The sequence below is a fragment of the Aulostomus chinensis genome, chromosome 14 (assembly GCF_037954235.1).
Source record: "Aulostomus chinensis isolate RoL2024-O1b breed Wild chromosome 14, RoL_Achi_v1.0, whole genome shotgun sequence".
Classification (NCBI taxonomy): domain Eukaryota; kingdom Metazoa; phylum Chordata; class Actinopteri; order Syngnathiformes; family Aulostomidae; genus Aulostomus; species Aulostomus chinensis.
This window is the reverse complement of record NC_141333.1, coordinates 7,356,384-7,374,172: the sequence shown is the minus strand read 5'-3', so window position 1 is coordinate 7,374,172 and position 17,789 is coordinate 7,356,384. Positions and strand designations below refer to the sequence as shown.

Below are 17,789 nucleotides of genomic sequence, written 5' to 3'. Positions count from 1 at the left end.
CTGTCGACGCCCCCTGACAGCTGCAGGGCCGTATGGGCCATAAGCTGCCGGAAGCATGGAAAGAATGCCAAGACTCATCAGTGCTTCATTATAGTGCACCTCAGGGGTCAATCCTAAATTACCTGTGGAGGATGTGGCTCAGGCTGCCTTCACAAACCAAACGGCTCAATAAAATTCACATTTCAGATCAGATGTTGTGATTTGCATGAATATCTGAATCTAAATGTTCACTGACATCTGCCTGGTGTCGAACGATCATCACTGGCTCTCATTAACACCCCCGTCCCCCTCCCTCCTGCGTGACGTCTGATGCTTTAGCTTAACGGTGTGTCAGAGCAGCAAGTGTAATCCTGGTCTGTCTGCTGGCGTCACCTGCCCTCTAATCTCCTTAGTCACCATTCACACATGCAGTGCCATCCACCTAGCTCAGTTTACAGTGTCCTGGACTACACAGCTGATTGGCCTCACTTGATGTCTTCCTGTAGGCCCCTTAGCGGCCTGTGTTTCTGCAGTAGGTGGAGTTTCGCTGGGTGGAGTTGCTGACCTCCCACTCACTCATTATCCTAAATGTAACTTTTGCAGTCTTCATAGCTGCCTCTGTTACCACAAACGGTAATTTAATTTAACAACACTTGTCTAACCAGAGACAAATGCTGAGGGCCAAAAGCCTGACATGTCACCGGGACAGGGGGAAGGAACAACGGGCCCCATTCATGAAATGTTCCTACTCAAAATTTGTTCTTTTACAGCAGGACTATTTCAGCCCTCAATGTAGTCTTACAGACAGGAGGCAAAACGCGACATCTGTTGTGTACCACTTATAACGTGGAATTCTTTGCATGCCTGAGTGACTGACAGGAGCGGGGAGCCATAAATAACCATCAAGCTTTGTTTCCTGTTTGTAATACTGAATTGAGAGCTGACAGTCTTATTCTGAGAGAACAAATTAGTGCAGAACACCCACGGTGGATATTTGCTAGACACATATTTCTATTCAGGGGAATTGGTTTTGTTCAACTTGAAGAGGTAAACGAAGACATGTGAAAGGAACACATTAAGTCCAGTTAACATAGTTCCTTTTTTCTTCATTGAAAGTATAAAGGTGGGAAATCCTCATGCAGCTTTTTGAAGTTTCTTTGGAGTATGCTTATAAATATTCTCTAAATATTTTCTGCTATTTGGGATTTTAATGAAGACCAAACCCTGTAAGCTGTGCCTCCATTCTTTCACATTGAATTTTCCAGAGTAAAGTCCTCTTCTGACTTCAGGCTGTTCTCTCTGGATGAACCAAGATGCCACGAAGCAGACATCTTGATCACTGAACCTTCTATGTCCCGGCTGCATTCAGCAAACAAGGACAATAGAGCTTATGTGTGTTGTGCAGCGTCCAGAATTCCTGAATTTCAATGGCAGCGATGTATGCACACTTGTTGAATTACATTTTCTTGTTAGCACACCACATATTTCCACGCAGCTGCAAATAAAAAAAAAAACGAGACACACGAGCGGTCTTCAGCTTGAGAGGGCAAAACACATCCGCAAATTGGCTGCTTGACTTGGCAACGGCTGCTAAGCAGCAGAGACACTGAGGGAGCTTGTTACTTGTTTGTTTCCTCCTCTGCTTTGTTTCCATTGGAACATTACATAAGTTCAGGGACGAGAGGAGGAGGAGGAGGAGGAGGAAGAGGAGGGGAAAGGACCAGAATTTGCTGGCTGCTGTTGCCCCCTCTTCCAGCCTTCCCCCTTCTTCATCCAAACCCAGTGTTTTCATAGCCTGTGGAAACAGCAGATTATTTTACAGGCTGTTCCTTCTCTCAGGATGTGCTGCTGTGTCACAAAGGCTCTGCTTTTACATTCCAGCATGCTCGGAAGATAAAGCGTGTGTGTGAAAGGCTTCCTGTCCATCTGTTTACACTGACGACGACAGACGCATTGGTGTGACACACTGGTCACATCAAAAAGAATTGAAATCTTGCATGAAAAAACAGAAAAAACTCTGACTGACCACAGGCACACATCACCCGTGACACAATGGATTCCAGGACAGAGTCACTGACCCGCATCCACAATATATACACAAAAGGGGGGGGGGGGGGGGGGGTGTCTCTGCGTTACACAACAGCCTACATGTGTCTGACAGGTAATTAGTGGATATCCAGTAATGATTTGCAATCAGTTGATCACAGAACCACATGATGTGGTGTGAGATGACATAACTCATTATGGTTCTCCACTGTGAGAACCCCAGAGCAAAACAGAGCCTCCACGAGTTCACAGGGTTCATCTCCACGGCAACCGCATCAGTCTACACAATCTATTGTTGATGAAGATTAACACAAGGTCAAGATGTAAAATATTACGAATTTACAAATATCTACTTGGTCTCTTGGTCAAGAAATGGTTCTGGCCTAATGCACACGTTACTAATAATGAGAACATTTCTCATAAATGTCCAATAGCATGAAGGTCAAATTCATTTTCACACCATAATGTTCCAAAAATTACATTTCTGGCCATAATCAATATGAACTCAGTAACTTCCTGAGTTGTTTTTATCAAATTAGTATTAATTATTTCAGTTTTGTACTTCATATTGTAAATTATGCCTATGGACAAGCATGGATGTGAACAACATGTGGGCTGGTTAGCGGTGGTGTACAACCATGATGTGCTACTTCTAGTTATATATCAACATGGCTGGATTCATCTTGGAGTTTGGAGATTTTTCCTTTCATATTATGATGGGGCGGCACGGTGGTGCAGTGGTCAGCACTGTCGCCTCGAAGCAAGAAGGTTCTGGGTTCCAGTCCCGGCTCCATCACAGGATCTGTCTGTGTGAGTCTCCATGTTCTCCCTGTTCCTATGTGGGTTCTCTCTGGTACTCCAGCTTCCTCCCACAGTCCAAAGACATCAAGAGGGGACGAGGCTGATTGATACTCTAAATTGACCATAGGTGTGACTGTGAGTGTGAATGGTTGTCTGTCTCTGTGTGTTGGTGCTGTGATGGACTGGTGACCTGTCCAGGGTGAACCCCGCCTCTCGCCCGAAGGCTGCTGGGATAGGCTCCAGCCCCCCGTGACACTTAACAGGATAAGCAGTAGAAAATGGATGGATGGATGTTATGCTGGACTTTAATAAATGTTAACCTACCAACAAGCACAAGCAAATATTAACAGTGTTTCCAGTTGTTGTAACATTCCTGTGATATTTTTGGTGTGGACGTATGATAACAAACCTTGATTTTATGGTTTCAATAAAACCAAGTCTTTCCATGTGATGTTTACTTATCAATTTTATTTTGAAAGTAAAACCATCAGACGTGTGACTGAGCCTTACAGTCTATTTACTATGTGCACATCCTAAGGAGCAGCGTTGCATCTCATTGTACCTGGTATAATGACAACAAAGGCATTCTATTCTATTCTACAGGAACTAGTGGTTACAGCGGAACTTTTAAAATCTTTGCTGTACAAAGCTGCGAATGTTCAATATTTACATTTAGAAACTAGCAGTTACTGATAATAAATTTCAATTGCATATGAAATATGTTATTAAATACAAAAAAGTCTATTACAGCAATAGTTTCATTTGCTGAATGTCAAAATATGAACTATTATGTAAACCTTTCAAAAGAACAGAAAGGATCTTATAACACCCCCAAACACTTCATTTCAGACTTGTCTGGAAACACCCTTCACACCTTAAATGTGTGACTCAGCCTTGCAGCGGTCCAGAGCCTCTTTTAGGTCCATTAACTGGCTCCCCCCAACTCTCAGCCTCTCCCTGTGAATACAAGAAAAAAGAATCTGAGATATGATGAGACATAAAGAGAATATCAAGGATCTTCTTCTGATATTCTTCAGCTGGATGGTTGTGAGTGGGCTGCTGAACAGCTGACACACGACCACTCACTGCCTAAGTTATCTCCCCCTATTTTGCAATGTTAGATAAAACCATCTATGCGCACTCAACACACACACACACACACACACACACACACACACACACACACACACACACACACACACACACACACACACATTTCCACTGTCAAAGCAGTGTTGAATAAACGCGATTGCTCTCCAATCTTTGTTAGGAAAAAGCTGAGTTTGAGAGTGAGATTGTCCATCACAGAAAACAAGATCACATCAGCGCTAACAGAGGTGCATTCGTTAGCTAGCAAGTAGCTCTAGTAAGCGAGCAATGGACACACAAAACAAACAATTCAAATGCTGACGCACTCAAACAGTTGACCGATGGATTTTTCTAGTTTCTCTTCAAAGTCTCTTCAACACACTCTTGTAACTCGCCCATGAGTGAATAATTCCAATATTACTTATTTATTCAACTGATAAGGGAGTCGATCAGTCACTTCCTCATCAATGAATCTTTTAAATAAAAGCAGTGAATCAACGAAGCTTATTTGATTAGTTTGTTTCACTGAAAGTCTTGTGTTTACCGCCAGTGTCTGACTGACTTACATAAGACAACCGTGTAAATATTGTAATGCAACTCAAAGGCTTGACTGCATCAGGAGATTAAGGATGTTTAGTACATGAATAATGTAAAAGCTGGAGTTGAACAATGATGTTAACGTCAGCGTGTAGTCACATAAGAGGAAGAGGAGGAGGGGGAGGAGGGGGATGTTTCATCAAGGCTGCTGGGACTTCATCACCTCTCAGCTGTGGTAACCATCAACTGTGTCTCATTAGAAGTCATCAGACCACAAACCTGATGACACTTCCACAGGCTACATCAACTCAGGTGCAGCAGAGCCAAATCACAGAGAAAAACTCCACATCTATTAAATGTGCTGGAAACCAACACTATCGTCTCCAGATTACTGAACAACTGAAAGCGTCACAAGCATGCAGGGCTGCTTGTATAGAAATTACACTGGAAGCTGAATGTACACGATCAGAAAATAGCACCGCTTTGTTCCTGTACCTCACTCTCTGCAAGCTAGAGCGAGCCACAGATCAGCAAGTGCACCATTTTCTATTTCCTTCCTGTGAGTACACTCGTTATAGTTCCATTTAAAGAACCAGGTAGAAACTAGAACATAAAGATAAGTGAGCACAGTATCTACGGCCTCCAACGGCTGAAGTGCAGCTGACACAGATGATTTAGAATTACATTCATACTTCCAGCAGAAGGTGTAAACATGAAGGCTGTGTTAGACAACAGCGGTTTTATTCAGCCCTTCAGGAAGTGATATTTTTGGCTGGACACACTTCCCACTTGCTTCCATAAGACACTTACATGAGCGCAACTAATTACATGAAGGCCAAAAGGTTTATATAAGCTTTTTTAAGATAAATGGCCTTGACACAAGTACCATTTTTTCCACATGGTTCAAACTAGGACGGCTGGTTCGTGAACAAATGTCTCCAGTTCACAATGCCTGTCGAAGAAAGAAATCTTGTCTGTGTCACATAAATCTGAACTCTAGACCACAATAGTCACAAGCTAACATGAATGACTGATAACTGCTGAACAAATACGTTCATAATGAGTGTCAGCAATGTTTGAGATTGTTGGCATGGCCACCATCAGTGTGAGAGTTGCGTTGGTGATACCTATGAGCAGGGACAGCCCGACAACACACATACCTGCCCAGGCATGCTGCAACAAAGAGAGGATGAAATCTGAGAGCCTGAGAATGCCTGACTGGGGCAACTGGTCAGAGGAGAGTCCCTGTTGAGAGCATACATCAAACTCTTCCTACAGTCTCTATAAAGACGGGACAACAAGGGAAGGAATACTTCTGCTGCTAATAATTATGAGCTCCTGAGAGGAAGCTCAGACTGGCCCCTGACTGAAAGCAAGTATGCAAAAGAAAAATGATGGACAGAATTCGCTGGGGATGGATGAGCGAGAAAAGTGATTACAATTTGGTTTGAACAGATTTCTCTCACGTTAAAATGATCCCAGGGGTAGCAACTCTGGGAGGCACGTTAATCCTTAGAAACCTCCAAGGTGTTGCAACAGCAAACCCTTCAAAGGTATGCTTTGTAGTATGAGTATGTGTTTCTGTGTCCTACCTGTACTCCTGTTGTGAGAAACAATCAAGTAGGTCTGTGGGTGTCAACCGGGAATCCACATCAACAATCTGAAACACAACACCAAAGATATGTGTTCACAACATGACAAAGGCAGGTGTGACTAACTTTGATTATGCTAACCCAATTGTATCCAGCTTTTTTAGTGCTAATAACAGCGAAAAAGCACCAACCTCATTAGATTGGATAAAAGTGAGCAGCGTCTGCACTTCCTCTAAACCTGAAGCTGAAGACAAAACACTGAGATACACAAGAAAGAAGGAGAGTTAGAGACGACTGCTCTTCCAGGTGAGTCATAAAATATGCAGCATCCTCATCTCAGTGCAGCTGATACCGATCGACTGGTCAGAATCATTTTATCAGTGATTCTGGAACAAATAACATCTTTCTTAAAGGGCATTTTGGGAACACGCGTCAAGATTTAGCACTTTATGATCCCTTCGAAAAAAAGGCACCATCATTCCTCTAAATTATCTTAGTTACTTTTCATTTTCTGACTCCAAAGTTTTCCCTGTTCATTCATCCCCATTCACACAAACAACATAAAAAGCACCCGCTCTAAACAAGGGCTACCCTGAGGGGCAAGAAGAAAAGCACGTGCCACTGACAAATAGAAAGAAAATAATGGAAGTAAAGGAATGAAGAATGAAGGATTGTGAAAGGCAAATGAGTAAATGAAACCCTGCATTATCTATACGTGGTGTCTATAGAAGGAGAAATGAGTGAGAAGGAGCGATAGAGGCTGTATGGATGAGTCACAGTTCTGCTCAAACATGTGAAATTGAGTCTGGCTGTCTCCAAGGCAACTGTACCTCAGCATGTGCTTGGATGAGTGAAGGAGTGCAAAGACACGCACGCACATGCACACATACACACATGCAAGCACACATACACGCACGCACACATACACGCACGCACGCACACATACACGCACGCACGCACACATACACGCACGCACACACACATACACGCACACATACACGCACGACTAAAGATTCCTGCAGATAGAGGCAATGTTATTATGGTAGGAACATGCTTATGGTGTCACTCCCAGTTGTATAAGTTGTAAAGATAACATAATAGTTCAGACACATACATGCACAAACCTGCAATCTTGTGGGAAAAAACGGGGGGGGGGGGGGGGGCTGATTCTGAAATAGCAGTTTGCAGCTGAACTTGAGAGGTTCGTTAGTGAACAAACACTCAGACTGTGGGTCTCAGTTGTCTTTAACACACCAAGAAAAGATCAATGTCGACTTTTTCTTTGTGCACTGCAAACTCAAAATCCTATTATCACAAATGACTTGGTGACATTTTGAGGCCAGCCACTGCCCCCCCCCCAACAAGACAACAAGGATCACACACACACACACACACACACACACACACACACACACACACACACACACACACACAAATACATACACACATACATATATATACATATATACATACATATGTATATACTTACATACGTACAAACATACATATGCAGCTAAAGGTATACTGACATAAATGACAAGTTTAACAGAAAGGACAGACAGCACAGCCTGTCACTAAAAGAGTACAATTAATAAATGTGTGCCTTCTAGAAATAATACAGTATCTGACAAGTAAATGCCAACAAACTTATCATACTGTACAGCAAAACCATTAACAGGAGGCACACGAAGCATACACTGACAACACATTTGACAACACATCAAAACTGCTGTTGAACACATTCCATTGATCATTTAGGAATTGGAAAGCAGACAATTGCTGTCAACTTGAGAAATGTAATGATACAATCAAAGACAAAGTTGATAGAGAACAAAGCATGCTCCCCTTAACTGTCATCTTGCACTTTATTCTTCAATAATTTAATCATTACACTCACATCTAAGCCGTCAGTGATTAAGAGTATGTTCATGTCACCGCAGGCAACCACATTCAGATCTACTGTCGAGGCCAACAGGAGGCAAAGACGTCCCGCCGATGCCTGAAGCATGAAAGCTCAGCGAGTAACTAAACCGCGCCACAGTGTGGCGCTTTCTGTTACGTCATGGCAAAGGTTATAAGGCAAAGCTAGAAGGTCAAGCAGATTACAGTCTGACCAAACTACAATCCAAACATGGCCTGAGGCTGGGAGAGCATAACTAGGACACAGGAAGGTGGTAGTGGGTTGAGGACAGGCCAAGGACAGTTAAGAGGGGCTTCATTGAGACACTGTCAAAATGAGGACACATCAGGAAAGACATGCGAGAGGTAAAGTCTGTGGGTTCAGTGGAAACGGGTGAGTGGGGATGACGGAGCAGAATAGTGGTGAAAGGGGCTGATCAGACAACCCTTCTGGACAACCATTTTTCTTTAAATGTAGCCGACTACATTTGACAATTGATAACTGAGGTCATAGTTTGGACTTGGAGCCGTGATTTGTGTGGGCTGAAATACCTGCTGAATGCTTGGAGCAGCTGTGAGACCATGAAGGACAGTTTGTTCAAAAAGGCCACGGCACCCTGTGGTGGAGGGGGACCACCAACTGGCGAAGCACGCTGCATGGTGTGAGGGTCAAAGCCCAGAGCTTTGAAAACTTCCAAGCTGGAACACGACAGAAAAAAAATGACCTGAGGGGTCAGTGGAACAGAGAAACACAAAATGTTGTTTTTGCTGACACAAGTTCATTTATGTCAATTTACTGTTGTTTCAAATCAATTTGTCAGGCTGGCTGAACTGTTTGTTTATGCTGGATGACATCCAGTTTCTGTATGTGGAGCCTCTCGGTCCTCCGTGACACTGAGCATTTTCAGGAAAAATTGGTACAAAGACATGATATATTTTTCAGCAGTCATCCACAGTGTAATAGCTAAAACATAAACCCTTCATCCGTCACGCATCCCTGTTACACTCACCTGACTTGACACACATTCGACCAGACGTTCTCAAACATGGTCCACACCTCATGGTGAGACACCTGAGTAGAAGTGGGATGTTTGTCTTCTTCATCATCGTTCATGACAACATCGCAGACAGAAGACTCCTGCACAGACACCTGTGGGGGGGTTACAAACTGATCACTGGCAAACCAAACCAAACTGTGAACTGCAAAAAACTGACATCATATCCTGCAGGGAATTACTGCTATAGCGCTCACTATTAAACCTAAATTAGAATGGATTCATCTCAAGTACACTTAAAAACCTATGTGTTTCTCTGCATCCCAGCCGTGAGTTCTCTTAATAAAGGATTTAGTTGAGAGATAACCTGGGGTTTAAGCTGCTGGACCATGTCGTCCATCACGGCAAGGGCTCCAGGAACATGGATTGAACGTTTCCCAAATGCCTCCAGAAGGTCCTTTGCTTCTTTGAGAACTGCTAATGTGGCACTACGGCTCCCTGAATTACCTGGAGAATACAAAGATACACACTAGCTTTAAAATGTCTGTATTTCGATGGGCAAATTGGATGTTTTATTGACTAGCATTAGTCTATTACTTAGCATAACATGACAAAACTGAAGCAGCTACATGCAAAACTGTTGCACTATAATTCAGCTTCTTTTTAGGTGGCTGAGAAGAGTCTCTCACACGAGACCTGAAAGATCGCATGCAGTACTTTTCCATTCCTACATTTGTTATTAAGAGTTTATCCCATCTTCCTGTCCTACTCCTCCTCCTCCTCCTCCTCCACCTGGACCTACTTTCCCTGTTCAGGCACAGAGCCAGGCTGCGTGCACTCGAGGGATCCAGAATCGTGTTAGTGTACCACAGAAACACAGAACAACCCAGAAACTCCATTGTTTCACCTATTAACATTCTTGTGTGGATCAAAACACACTGCATCTCTGGTGTTGCATTCTCCCTTTACAGATGGACTGAGAGAGAGAATGAGAGGCTGAGACACACACTCAGCAGCATTGAAAGCACTATATAATTAAACCCAGTGATGAGATCGAGATCCTGAGCCAAAATGCTGCAGAGGGCGACTCAGCAACTTTCTGACACACATTTCAATGTCCTGTTTGAGTCGATGACCTAATTCTGTATGCAGTTCTGTGGGCTTCTAGCGCAATGCAGGACAAGCAATGTCACAACCCACTGGAGTGAGAATTTGAACAAGGGATGACTCAGAATCTTAACTTCTGTTCAGCAAAAAAATGAAATGAGTTTGGATTGTGGACCTTTAAGAAAGTTTCTGCAATTCAAAATCCACTCTGACAAATCTGGCTTTAAATGTTTGAATCGGCAGACTATGATCTTATTTAGCTTTTGCTAATCCCAGACATAGCGGTGCTAATAGAAAACTGCATGATGTTAACACTTTTTGGAAACCACATCAAAAAAGAAATGACTTGATTCAGCTATTTTAAAAATGTAAGCGTGATTATTTCAGTCTAATCAGTTAAACATTTATTATTTTGTTATACTGGCTACATTTGGAATCGCTGATTGTTGAGATAAATCTAGCAAACTAGATTTTGCTGATTCTATACCATTTTTTTCTTTTATTGCATATTTGGATTTAGATAATGTATAATCGAAGTCTAAAACCTGTCTTCGTCTATAGGATAAAATGACATTTTGAAAATGTGTGTGAACCAGAGGATGACTGAAAACCAATGGAGCAGAATAACTCTCCCATCTTTCGCTCCCACTTACCTGAATTGAAGAAGGAAATGAGGTTTAAAACAATTTGTAGCTTGTTCCGTGGAACAATGAAGCCAAAAACAGAAATCCAGTGCTTTTTCAAACACTGCAGGACATCTTGAAGAGTCCAGGGTGGTTTAATGTAAACTATCTATTAAAAGAAAGAAAAGAAAAGTGTTATTCTAGCATGTCAATGTGTCCTTACAATGTAGATTTCTGTATAGCACATGAGCAGAGATGTCTCCTAGTTAGTCTCAGCCAATGCACAAACAAATTTGATCAACACACACATTTACTGTCCAACCAAAAGATGCATTCTAATCTCTCAACGACCACTTAAGTTGTCCAAATTTCATAAGAGTGTAGCATGAAGCACAGTTTTACCTCTAGCCAGAGGTTGTCATACACTGCCTTCATCTCCACCTCTAGCACTTCAGACAGCACCTCCTGCAGGCAGCTTTCTAGCCCAGAAACATATGCACAACTTATTTTCTCCTCATCTTCTCCTTCACTGGGCCCCTTGTTATCTGTATGTGAGTAGACACGAGATACATGGACTCTATGGACCGTATACACCACCCAGCGTTTCTCATACTAAATGTTCAGGTAAAGGTTTCAGCAACAATTTTTTTCCCCTCTGAATTTTTTTTGTTTGTTATAATTTCACAAGAGCTGTCACCTACATTAAACATTGGAAATGAGCACTGACAGCCTTGAAGTGAAGTAGAGCAAACAGGAAAGTAGGGAGGGATGGGTGGGCGTAGAAAGTCCATCGATGGTATGTGCTGTTACTACTGCACCATAATGAAGTATGCCAAGTAACTTCCTGTTTTGCATGCAGAGCACATTTAGTACCAGCTCACCTTTCTGTGTGGGTCCTAGTGAAACGCCTGCTCTCTCTCGCCTGTGTGGTGGAACTGGTGTACAATTCTTTCTCGGCACTGGCGATGAGATCTGAGGGCTGATGTGAGGCAGCGATGGAATGTTCTGCAGGAGAAGGCCAGAGCTGGAGCACCCAATCTCTGCCTCCAGATCAATTTTGCTGAGGGCCTTAACCCCACTGAGGACAGCCTTATTGCATAGGTTTTTATCATTACTAGAGAGGAAAGAGGGACAGTGATGCCTTTAATCCTGTGTAATGGGAATAACAGCGACAAATAGTGGAAAAAAGGCCAACATTAAAAGAGTAGACAAAGAAGCTGAAACATGTTAATAAGTGAACTGTGGACATGCTGGTAGGTGGATTCTGTTACAATTGGATAGAACCACACTTGACATTTTCCCAGCTTCCCATAGTTATAGTAAGCGAAGCAAAGCTAACTGGCTGCTGCTTAATATTTGGTGTAAATGCGTAGGCATATTCTCAGTCTTCAAAAGGCACATTTTTTTATATGGCTGAAATTTCTCGATCAGATCTATTTCACAGCTGCAAAATTCTTTCCCATCAATTTCTCTTTGTTCAGCTAAATTATCAGTTACAGGGTGTGGAAATAGAAGCAGACAAAAAAAAGGTTCAAATGAACAATGAAGCGAAATCAGACAAAGGCCACTCCTTTCATGCAGGATAAAAGACTAAAGTCAGAATTCATTGTTTTATTCTAACCCAGTCACTCTGTCTGGCCTTCTCTTTATCTCATCCCAACTAGAACTATCTGCCTGAAGCCACTCACAGTCACATGCGTGTGCATTATTTGCAGAGGACACACATGCTGCTGCAGCAGAAGTATATGGGGGAGGACTCACGTGCACAGGATGAGAGCACACCCTGGGTACAGACTCTGGTACTGCAGGCAGCACTGCAGCACTTTGTCATCATTATTCTCAGCATTCAGACCATCTGAGGACAAGAAGGTGCATAGAGCAAGAGGAAGAGACAGGGCAGTGAGACAGGGCAGTGAGACAGGGAGAGAGATGGAGGAGGAGGAGGAGATGGGGAGAAACATGGCATGCCATCAAAAGACACAGAGATGTTGAGGTCACACCATCAAAGCAGAGGATAGAAAATGAGGAGGATACAAAGTTGGGGAGTACAAGATGGACATTTCAAGTCCATTCCAAAATATATAATATAAATTCACCCATTATACTCTGAAATAGGAAGCAATATCTCTTTTGCCACACATCTTTGTAGAGTATAAGCAAAAACCAATGAAGAAGAATGCATGACCCAATTCATATACAGCTGAGAAGTGGGTTACCCTTTGTACCCTCTGCTGGTGCAGCCTGCCCTGGGGACGTATTCAACAAATGCTCTAATAATGAACTATGGAGAACAAGCATCGCAGTAGTGCCACCCGATGGCTTTATAGAGAACAGTCATGGATTTACTACCTCCACAAAGAAGGATGTATGTTTTCAGCCTGTTTGTTTGTTTGTTTTTCAGTCTGTGAGTTGCCAAGATTAAGTAAAATCTGATTACATAAACTAATTTTCACCAAACTTGGTAGAGGACTGTCACATGGGCTAAGGAAGAGCAGGCAGGTCTTTGAATTAAGATAAAAATAGATACATGAGAGGCGGCAGGAACACATTCCCCACTGTTTTTGCAGTAAAAAGACACACCACATTTTGTTTTTGGTTAGTTTTCACAGGCTTGTAGAGCTCACACAGGTTAAATTAAAAAAAAAAAGAAATCCCTTAGTGCTGGATGTTAATCAGTATATAATTCAACGAGGATGTTACAACACCCCTGAGAAGGAAAATTTTGAGAATCAGACATGAAACACAACTCAGCTGTGAACCCATAATTCATTGCAATTATGTTTTCTGCCTTTCATTCTTCCATATTTATAAGTTCTGCTTTGACACCATGGATGAGCTGCGTATTCATCACAAACATTCTCTCACCCTGTGCAGTACGTCAATGTACCTTGTTTTGTCTTGGAGACAAAAGCCGCCATTTTACTGAGGCTCCATCGATAGTTGTATCAGTGGATTAAAAATATAATCACTTTACTTAAATCAACACTCACTGTTAATCTCAGCTGCCTGCTGCATTGACTGTCCCCACAGGTACGGTTCTCTGCTCTTCAAAGAGTTGTAAATGTATGAGATGGCAGGACAGGCCAGGTGAGCCACAGAACCTGAGAGGCCTTTCCCCTTCTTCAGTGAGTCCAGTTCCTGAAGCACCACCCAGGGGATCAGGACGATCGGGAAGCCCAAGGCTACAGAAACAGGAAGTAGGGAGAGAGTTTAGAGTGATTACTCCATCATCTATAACACAGAGGTCCATCATGTGGACATGGATTTTGCATTTTCTTTGGATTAACCTGACATGGTTTCACTTTAAAACTTTGATTGCCAAATTGTTCCACAGTAGCACTGTGGTACTTGCGTACAACTTAACTAGCTGGATAACCTTTTCCATCGCAAGAAGGAACAGTCAGACTTGTTCCACATGAAACATCAAGTCTAAAATCTTTTCACCACCTCCAAGGCCATGAGACCTCATCTTTTTCACATAATCCAAGTGACTCAGGAGAATGTTGGTGTCCAAAACCAGGATTAGGTCTTGATGAGGGAGCTGTTTATCTGTAAGAAGAGAAGTTCAGATTTTTTACCAATAAATTTCCATGACTTTGACCATACATTCTCCGAAAGATGTGTTTACACAGGAAAAATAAACCAGGAAATGCGTGTCAAAACTTACAACAGTATGTCTAACTAAACAAAAAGCTACCAAGTTTGATACAACACAATATAATATAATTCAAAATTCACCAAATATATCTGTCTCAGGCAATCTCCAATGATCTAATATTTGTGAAATTTGTGAAGCAAATGACCATCAATTTTCATAAACATTTCCGACTTAATTTATTCTTTTTAACTTTTCCAAGCCTGGGAAACATTATTTCCATATTTCCAAGTTCTCTATAATCATGCGAACACTGATTTCTTCGGTGATGTTAAATGAAGGAAGATATTAAAATGCCATTTTATATTTTTCACCGTTTAAGTAAATCCTCTCTAATTGTCAGAGAAGTGAGGCAACCAGTGGATACTCAAGCAGTGCTAACAATATTTTAGTTGTATCAAATAATCTGTGCTATTATACTTCCTAATATTGACACAAGGGCATCATTTCAAATTATGTATCAAGTACTTATGGTGTGGCAGTTATGGCTATAAGAAAGCACAGCCATTTAAAGTTTACCGATAGTCCCCTGTGGTAAATAAAAATTGTGTTTCCCGATGATCTTTTGAAATTAAAAATGAATACAGAATGTCAGAGCTCTAATCACTGTGTGACCAAAAAAACTCACTTGTTGTGCCTGTAGCTCCATCTTCTGGGGAGTCTATCTCCATACAGGTGAGTTCTCCATAGCTCTGCATCACATTCACATCTAATCTCTTCTCAGACCGAGCAAGATGAAGCTCTTCTGCCACTTGCATCTAACAAGAGAACAAAAATAAACCTCTATCAATTTATACACTGAATTTAAAATTATTGTCATGATAGAACTAATATCTTTTGAGTAATAATAACTAGAATGGATGTGAATCACCTGCTCACACCACGACACAGCAGCAGTGTCACACACAGCTGGGTCTTTGCTTGACACAGACGGGCTCTCGTCTTTTCTTTCGTATGGAAAAGTCGGTGCAACACCCACACAACTGGGAGTCTGATTGGAGTTGTCCGCCAACGACCCAGGATCTGAAAATGCTGTCTCATGTTTCAGGGTTCTGTTTGTAGGAATAGGATCCTTAATCTCAACTGTCTCTGGAAGCACTGGTGTGGCCTTTTTGGGTATCTTAAAATCTAAATTCAAGGGTGATGGAAGAGAACTTTTTTGATGCTGAGTGCCTGATGACTTAGAAATCTTAAAAGACACTTTACTCCCTGAGACTGAGGAGGTATTCTTCAACACATCTGAGACATCCTCTGAGGTAGTGGGCTTGGTTGAAGTAGAAGACGTTTGTGTTTCTTTATAATGGCTCTTTCTCTCTTTTAAATTCTTTGCTTGAAGTCTCTGGCGCATCTTCTTGTATATCTCCATCTTCTTCTGCTCTGTAGAATCTCTGGACATAGCGGAGGTCTTGCTTGGTTCCTTTGTCTTTATTGAATTGCTGACATTTTCAGTTCTAGACGGTTCTTCAGTTTTGAACTTCTTCATTACATTATGTCTCTGTTTTTTTTGTTCTGATGACACCAAACTGGGACTCATTAGTGGCTTTTTTTCTTTAGATGGGCTCCGATGGAAATCTCTTTTATCTGAGTGGCCTGTGGAGACCTTCTCTTCTCTGCCTGCCCTGATGATGCTTGGGGATTTTGAGCGTGTTCTTTCTTTGGCTTTACTGACATGGACAAATGTGTTTTTCCAAGAAGTCTCTGGGTTCGCTTTAGTGGAGTAGTAACCCCTATGAGATGACAAAGAGGCACTTTTTTGTTTTGAGTAGTCCTTGTCTTCATTAACAGGTTTCTGGTCTGTTGCACGTGTTTTTGACTGCCTGTAAACAGCCTTTTTGACCTGACGGGTTCTTTGGGAATCCTCATTAACAGCGAGAGTAGCACCATCTTGATGTTTAGTTAGACAGCTTCATGCAGAAGAGAGACAATATCACAGTCAGAGATCTTTACAAAACATCAAAGTCAGGGGGTCCTCTTGCATTATACATAATATTTTGCTTACCATTACTTCCTAACATTTTTTTCTTGTTAAATGTAAAACATTGCAACTGACCTCTCTTTCCTCCCTTTGACATTTTCTCCCTTCTTAGTGACATGATGTTCTTTGGATTTCTAGGAAGATAGATAACAAAGTTTGTATCCGCTGTTAATACATGCAGATGTATACAGAGACAGAGTTTGGCTGACGTCAGTGACTTAAGAAAATGTAAACTGATATATTAAACTGTACAATGCTAAATACAGCATCTTATAATAATCCCTTTTCTTACCTTGTAATCTAGTTCTTCGGATGACGAAGACAACTTCCTGCGTCTTTTCTTCTTTGACTTTTCAGACATTTTTTTCCCTGACCTAATTTCAACAAACACATATTGTCATTAGTGTAATTCAGTGTTGTCTTTATCAATAAAGACCCATTCTTTTTTAATCCAGTATGTACTATTCAGTTTATCTTTAAACAGAGAAATATGTTTGAAGTACCAAACCTAAGACATAATTAGCCATGTCACAACAAGGACATTATGTTATAAAAGTAAATAGCCTTTAGACATGAAATATGAAACAATATTTAAGCCCTAACTTTTCTGGTTAGGAAAGGTAAATACCTCAATAAAATGAATGTGGTACCATGTTTTGTTAATATTCTAAGTGTTTTGGGGAAGTGCTAAGCTATAATTTTTAACTTTAAAACTGTTAACGAACCAAAACAAACAGCTACGCTCATATTGTTAAATTAGCTTGACAATAACACTCTCGTAATTTGTAAATCTAAGAAGTGTAAAATTATTGTTTACTGTGACAACTTGAGGAAAAAAACGTTGGCTATCACAAAGGTATCACCATAATCATCCGTCCATTTTTTTCTGTTCTTTTTCATTTATGACATCAAATGTTTATTACTCGACACAAAGACTGTTAGCTTTTTAAGCTAACTGTCAGCTGACCTCAAAACATATTCAGTGGTGGGAAATAATCTTTTTTAATACCTTCAGTTGAACGCTGGCATATTGCTACATAAATGGATTCGAATTGATCAAGGCTACAATATTATACACATATATCTCTTCTCAACGTACGATCCCAAAACATCCATATCAACTTCTTCCTTCCTCTTCCTTTTCTTATTCCCACGGCGGTTCGCAGCTAGCGTCTGAGGCGCACTACCGCCACCTTCCGTTCTGGAGCGGTGCCGGAAAACTAATCCGTTCCATGGATCAAGAAGAATAACAGAAAATTCTTCTAATTTAAAGTTGTTGTTTTTTTTCCCCCCGTTGTAACTTTTACTCCCACAAATCACGAATCACCATAAATCATAGCAGCAATAACTTTGATTTGGCTGTTGGTTTCGTCATTCAAAGATTTATATGCAGGTGCCGAGCGCTGTCAAGCTGGGAAGAACATATAATCAAGAAAGAAAATGTATGAAGGAGAATTCAGAAAGGCTGCAACAGTTAGGTTGAAAGAATCT

At 41.4% G+C, this 17,789-nt stretch overlaps 2 protein-coding genes across 3 annotated transcripts in view; one reads left to right on the top strand and one right to left on the bottom strand.

The window, feature by feature from the left end:
• Positions 1-3,164: 3,164 nt before the first annotated feature.
• Positions 3,165-17,467, bottom strand: swt1 (SWT1 RNA endoribonuclease homolog). 2 transcript variants are annotated; one of them, XM_086224100.1, is made up of 17 exons: positions 17,308-17,467; positions 16,591-16,672; positions 16,374-16,432; positions 15,195-16,227; positions 14,952-15,081; positions 14,116-14,217; positions 13,659-13,850; positions 12,430-12,523; positions 11,550-11,782; positions 11,071-11,147; positions 10,699-10,837; positions 9,306-9,445; positions 8,954-9,093; positions 8,496-8,642; positions 6,236-6,302; positions 6,045-6,112; positions 3,165-3,783 (listed from the first exon to the last, which is right to left on the bottom strand). In XM_086224100.1, exons 2-17 carry the CDS (start codon positions 16,657-16,659, stop codon positions 3,702-3,704), a joined length of 2,772 nt encoding a protein of 923 aa, XP_086080226.1. In that variant the 5' UTR covers positions 16,660-16,672; positions 17,308-17,467; the 3' UTR covers positions 3,165-3,701. The 2 variants fall into 2 exon arrangements, with proteins under 2 accessions (XP_086080226.1, XP_086080225.1); XM_086224099.1 differs by having other exon boundaries at positions 3,168-3,783; positions 11,071-11,213.
• anos1b (anosmin 1b) overlaps positions 6,279-17,789 on the top strand; it is a 57,169-nt gene continuing 45,658 nt past the window's right edge. The window contains exon 1 of the mRNA XM_086224102.1: positions 6,279-6,350. The gene's annotated coding sequence lies outside the window, so the exon portion shown is untranslated. The remainder of the gene's footprint in view (positions 6,351-17,789) is intronic.

Bases quoted from the DNA above. Each gene is read 5' to 3' on its own strand.
- swt1 (XM_086224099.1), bottom strand. From the start codon at position 16,659: ATGTCTGAAAAGTCAAAGAAGAAAAGACGCAGGAAGTTGTCTTCGTCA. The intron at 14,218-14,951 runs GTGAGTTTTTTT...CTCTTCTTACAG, and splicing joins TGGAGCTACAGGCACAACAA to ATAAACAGCTCCCTCATCAA. The intron at 11,214-11,549 runs GTGAGCTGGTAC...ACTCACATACAG, and splicing joins ACTAGGACCCACACAGAAAG to ATAACAAGGGGCCCAGTGAA.